The following is a 6328-nucleotide window of genomic DNA, read 5'->3' on the forward strand; positions in this document are numbered from 1 at the left end:
TTTGTTGTTGCAGTCCCGTAGCACTGCCACTAAACCCAACAGATCTAACTCCGAGATAATAGAGGTATCTACATTCAGTTTAAAGCGAGCTGGAGGAGGCCGTAACCAGCCAATCTCTTGATTATATGAAATCGTTTGAATTAAAAATTTAAATTAATAAGTAAGATACAATTATAGTTGTATTATTAGCTTGGAAGAATAAATGGATCAATTATTTCTTCTCTTCTCAATAAATTATAATTTGAAAAGAGACATTAGCAGAATTTAGAGATATTATATGAGGTGTCAGAAGTTGAGAACTTTATCCGCAATTATTTGTGTGTTGCTTGTTGGTTTAGTTTTAATGTACAACTTCTACACTCTTTCAACAATTTATTTTATTCTCAAAAAAAAAAAAAAAAAATTATTTTTATAATATAATATATAGTAAATAATTTACAGCCACAAATTATCTTTTATTGTAAGCAGAAAAAGCAATAGATGAAGAAGTTGCTGCAGCTGGTGACTGTGTGATTGCCCCTACCATGTTTAATGCTATACAGGGTTGGTCTACTGGTACCTGCATATTAATTTTACATAATTAATATTTATCTTAAGAAAAAAATATATTAATGCAAAATAAAATATAAAATTAGACAAATAAAATCCGATAATCTAGTTGGTTTTTAATGTATCTGATTTTTCGGTTCGAAACTCGTAAATCACTCTCTAAATATAAATAATCTGATAATTATATAATGAATTTAGTAACAAATATCGGTATCTAATAAATTTTTAAAAAAATAAAATTAAAAAAACAATTACTGGACATTTCATCAGATAGATTTTATTGTCAGAAATAAACATTGTTTTGTCTATTTCATTTGATTGTCATATCAATATCTCCATCACTGTATATTTATTTATCACTGACACAATATTGACTTCCTTGTAACATTATTAGTTTGTACTAGCATGAATTTTGTAAATTTTATCCAACACAAAAACATGCTATATTTTCATCATTTTCTTTTCGGAAATACTCCTATTTAGATGTAATAATTTTTTGACTTAAATATCAACAACAAGAGGACAATAAAAATAAATCCAAATAATTCCTTTTATGTAAATACATCTATAATTATTAAAGTTTTAGACCTGTTACGAAATAATCACAATTTGTCTTATATCACGTTTAGTTGAAATAGTCATATGAACATGTATGCACGTTTCAAACCCAATTAATATTTACGTGGCGAGTATAATGGATATTAATATGAAGTGAACATCTAACTTCATAATAGTAGTTAATATTTACAATAAATTATAGATCAATATATATATATATATTAAGTTGCGCTAAATATATCACAGGCCATTTTAATTTGGACAGAAAAATTAATTGTCTTTTTAGATTTTAAAAGTATTTTTTTTAACTTTCTGAACTTCAATTGCACTATTAACAACTGAACTTGCATGATATAATAACTTCATAGCTCAATATGTCATTTTAGCCGGTTTATTAGGCTAAATCAACAACTTTTAAGACTATCAAAAGTATAAAAAATTCATAATTAAAAATAAAAAGATAAAATTTGTATAACTTTTAAAAATTTAGTGTTTGATTTATAAAACATTAAATATATCTATTAATTGAGTACTTTAAATTTAGGGTGCAAGTGTGTTAGAAGCCAAAAAGAATTTGTTTACTCCTAATGAGATGGACTTTATAAATCTTTCCTTAACTCTAAAAGGTTCTGATACCATGTCATGAAACTAATTGAACTAGAAGATCAACTTGATAGTTAAAAACCAATCATAGATCGATTTATAAAATCCTAGTTTCACTAGTGACTCTGTATTTGAAAAATTCATGAGGTCACTAAAATAATTTGGACAGTATAAAAGGCTTACAATGTAATAAACCTATTAAGTATGCACATCATGATAAGAAAATTGATAGTGGCACAAATCATGATTAAAGGTTTGATTATTTATTAAAGCTCCATTATGGATATTTTTTAATTATGTTTTTATCATATGAAATGACTACCGACATTAAAAAAAAAATAACTTATGATTGAGATTGAAATAAATTAAAGTTTATTTAACTTACGAAATGGCCAGCTTTAAGAATCCAATAAAAGTGTAGATTCTTGTACGATTTGATGAATCCTCTTGTCACTATATCAACACCACAGTACAATGGTGTTCTTTCCATCTTCAAAAATTCACTAAGCCCTTCCCACCTGAAAATTAATTTAATTAAATATTAAATAACAATGTAAATTCCATTATTTTATTTACTAATCAAAATTGAATAAATAAATACTTTAATTAATTAATTATGGGATAAGATTAATTAAAATAATTTTCTTTTATTAAAATGCAGATATCCTTACTTGAGTTTTTTAATCCATGCTTCAGTCCCCTTGGTTGCACAAATCAAATCAAGCTAAAATGAAAAAGGAATATTACAGTTGTTAATATTACAGAATTTTATACGGGAATAAAATGCAAAAATATCTATAACGTTTCCAGTGAGAAGTAAATTTTACCTCTAACGTCTAAAATAGTGTAATTTTACCCCCTAATCTTGATAAATTGGGTCAATTTCAAACATTATTATAAAATACAAATATTTTGTTCATTATTATGCATCAATTGTACATGTGTTGATTCTAAAAAAAATCATATTTTTTTATGATTTAATAATGGAATTGAAAATTATAGTTTTTAAATTTGGCGAAATGTTTGAATTTTTTGTGTCCATCTCGTACAAAATACAATATATTTTTTAAATTTTTTTCTCGTTTAATTATATGTTTGTGACATGTTACTAATTAGTAATAAAATAACGCACTTATGAACTGCAAATGACAAGATTCATGACCGAAAAGACAATTTGATGACTTATTTGTCAACGTTATGGGTAAAATTGTATAATTTTAGATGTTAAGGGTAAAATTACTCATAACTGTAAACGTTAGAGGTATTTTTACACAGTGTCCCTTTTATATATTCACATATACATATTTTTAAAATGGAAATTAATTAATAGAATCATTTATTATTATTTTAATTAATGACAACTAATATATAGACAAAAAAAAAATGTAATTGTAATTGCACATGGGTAGACATGTAGAAAATCCAAACCCATTATTATTCTTTTTATAATAATAATAATAATAATACCTGTCCATTATATACAGTGACGTTGACCCCTTTAGCCAGGAGCTCATCGACCTACATAAACAATAAGGATTAATGAATGAAAAATAAAAACTACTCTAAATTTATTTCTGAATTAAAAAATTACGAATAAAGAGAAAATACATTTTATTTACTTATAATGAAAATTAAATTACCTCACTAATCCTTGGTTTCATAAAATCACCTGCTAAATTACTGAACACATAATCTGATTGCCCTCCCCATCTGTAACAACAAATAAATTAAAATTTAATATAATAACAAAATTAAAGTTTATTTTCATTTAAATTAATATAAAAAATAAAAAATAATAATATTATATTAAAAAGGAGAATAAGAAATCATACGAGATATTAGGAGGGATAATCTTGAGCTTATTTTTAATAGCACCATTCATTAAGGAATTAATAGCATTAATACCACCACTATTTCGAGATGAAGAACTCAAGTAATTCATATATCTCTTTATCCTCGTTTTTTCTTCTGTTATCATTGATACTGGATCCATTCCCGAATCCAATAAAAAATTATAAAAATCCTGAAATAACAAATTATTTCAATTAATTATCTTAATTAGCAACAAAGAAAATTAAAAATATTAAGTATAACATTAATTAAATTAATTAATTACCACTGAGTTGCTGGTACTGCTAATTTCCCCTTCCAATTGCGACCAAGTATTCGTCGCAGATTCATACTTTCCGTCGCTGATTTGCTGCTTAATTACCTCCGCTAATCTGTTTTAATTTTTTTTATAGACATAATTAGTTGTAAGTATTAATTATTAGGGGGTGTTTGGTTACCTGCTTTTCACCTCATGTTTGCCTTTTCACTTTAAAAGGCAGAGTTAGAGGTGTTTAGTTAGACATCTCCTGTTTGTAGCTGAAAATTAGTTTTTATAAAAGCAGAAAATCTATGCTTTTTGAAAAAACAGCATTTTCTAAACAGCAAACAGAAACATGAACCAGCAAACAGCAAGTAGCCAAACCGACCCTTAGTAGGAAATGAAGAGTAAAATACTCGTTTGCTTTTTGTAGGCCATTGTCATCAATCCTTGAGACATCTTTGAGAAGAGGACCCCATGAGAACTATAATATATACATTATTCAGATTTTAATCTCAGCAAATAAAAGAAAAAAATTAATAACTCTAATTAATATATAATTACCACAAAATCTTCTGGTGAGATCCAAGTATCACCCAATACAACTCCTGAAAATATTTTTAAAAAATCAAATATAGTAAATCATAATTATGAATTTAATTAAAAGATAATGATAATTTGAATTTAATTAATTACCTCCAAGTTGAGCCTTCAATTTCCCAGATTGTATAGCTTTTAAAGCGGATAATCCAAGAGTTACAGCATATTTTCCACCATAAGACTCTGCTACTATATATAAAGGACTTTTTTGTATAGCATCATTTTTGTTAAATAAATTTTGTAATAATGTTGTTAAATCAGCTGCTGCTTCTACATCTGTTTTTACAAATAAATTTGTTTCCTCCACAAAACTGTATCCTGTACCTACTGGATTATCCTGGTAACAATAATAAATTAGAATCAGAATTAATTTGAAAAATAGTTAGAAAAAAAAATTAAGTTTTTTTAATTAATCGTAAACATATAATTTCCTTTCAAGATATATTTTATTTCTCTTAAATAACGTTCTATTAAAAAAAAAGACGGAGTGTCCGTTTGTTTCCATTGTTCAGAACTGTTTTTTTGACTTTCAATAATAAACAACATGAAATGCAAATTGTTTGGTAAAATTCCAAAGCACCTGTTTTTTTTTTTTTAAAATAAATAATATCTACTGTCAACAAACACCTAGCAGCAACACTAAACAGCAAACGGGAACCGTTGAAACAAACGGGCGGAAGTAATTACCACAAATAGGAGATCAGCCAATTTCAACCATGTTGAGTTTCTGGGTTTTAGATTAAGATCAAGTGGTCCAACCTCTTCAAAATTTCCTATACCAACACCAGATGCTCCCTATTTTTAATTTAAAAAAAATGAAAATAATCAGTATAATAATAATTAATGAAAAATGCAATTGGAATTTTGATAAATAAATATTTCTTTTCTTACAGGTCCACCCTGCAACCAAAGAATGATTGGCCATGGCTTTGCTGGATTTTCAACTCTGTATGGACTTCTATACAGCCACCAAAACATGTGTGCTTCTGTTTTATTTAATTACCATTACAATCCAAAATTAACTCATAAAATCAAAATCAGTATTGGGGATAAGAGATTTGAGGACTAAATTGTATAAAAAGAAGACTTACTGGGTCTGACTTCAACATAACCCCAATCTTCAGATTGATCCTGGTATTTGGCAGCTGTGAGTGTTCCTTGTTGAAGCAGAAAAAACAAGAACAGAAAAGAATGAAGGAGAAGAAGAAGAAATAGCTTTTCCATTTTTTCTCAAAGAAGAAGGAACAGAAATAGATTCAATAGGGAAGGATAAATATAATATTTATATTATTATAATTAGAGTAATTATCGTTATAATATTTTATTTATAAAAAAAACATTAAAACAAGAAACTTGTTTTTGTTTTCATGTATACGCAATAGTAGATTTGGAAAGTTTTTAAAGTTAATATAAAGGCAGTACTGCTGACCTGGACTCTGAATGATCAAATGAATTTGGTCATTCATCATTAGATTCAAGTTTATTAGTATTATGGTGGAGATTCAAATCATCTTAATGCTTAAATTTAATTAACTTGAATCTAATGGTGAATAACCAAATTCATTTGATCATTCAGAGTCCAAATAAGCATCACTGAATATATAGGTATTAAATATGGAGACTACAACTTAATTTCTTTCTTTCTTTTTTTTTTTTTTTGTAAAAGAAAAAGAAAAGATAGTGTGTGTTCCTGTGAAGCCAAGACTATTTATGACTGTTTATTGATTGTACATTTCATTTAGGGTAAATTACATTCATAACTTTACCCATTTTAACACTGTGATAATTGAATGTTACTGAATTTTACACTTTTAACACTGCTGATCACTCAACATCTCAAAATGAACGTTAACGGCCTTAAAATAAAAAAACTCGAAGAGTTAATAATATTCTAAACAACTTAATTCATGAAAATTTTTGTTTTTAGGT

At 26.6% G+C, this 6328-nt stretch overlaps 1 protein-coding gene across 1 annotated transcript; it reads right to left on the bottom strand.

Moving 5' to 3' along the window:
* Nucleotides 1-395: 395 nt before the first annotated feature.
* On the bottom strand, nt 396-5657 carry LOC136224693 (serine carboxypeptidase-like 51). The gene is made up of 13 exons (XM_066013098.1): nt 5491-5657; nt 5291-5385; nt 5087-5194; nt 4496-4736; nt 4364-4407; nt 4216-4283; nt 3827-3932; nt 3543-3733; nt 3351-3420; nt 3178-3228; nt 2382-2434; nt 2096-2228; nt 396-559 (listed from the first exon to the last, which is right to left on the bottom strand). Exons 1-13 carry the CDS (start codon nt 5621-5623, stop codon nt 449-451), a joined length of 1404 nt encoding a protein of 467 aa, XP_065869170.1. The 5' UTR covers nt 5624-5657; the 3' UTR covers nt 396-448.
* Between the last annotated feature and the right edge of the window lie 671 nt (nt 5658-6328).

This window comes from Euphorbia lathyris, chromosome 3 (genome assembly GCF_963576675.1).
Source record: "Euphorbia lathyris chromosome 3, ddEupLath1.1, whole genome shotgun sequence".
In the NCBI taxonomy this organism is placed as follows: Eukaryota; Viridiplantae; Streptophyta; class Magnoliopsida; order Malpighiales; family Euphorbiaceae; genus Euphorbia; species Euphorbia lathyris.

Bases quoted from the DNA above. Each gene is read 5' to 3' on its own strand.
- LOC136224693 (XM_066013098.1), bottom strand. From the start codon at position 5,623: ATGGAAAAGCTATTTCTTCTTCTTCTCCTTCATTCTTTTCTGTTCTTG. The intron at 4,408-4,495 runs GTAATTAATTAA...AAATATTTTCAG, and splicing joins ATTGAAGGCTCAACTTGGAG to GAGTTGTATTGGGTGATACT. The intron at 3,421-3,542 runs GTATGATTTCTT...TTGTTGTTACAG, and splicing joins ATTATCCCTCCTAATATCTC to ATGGGGAGGGCAATCAGATT.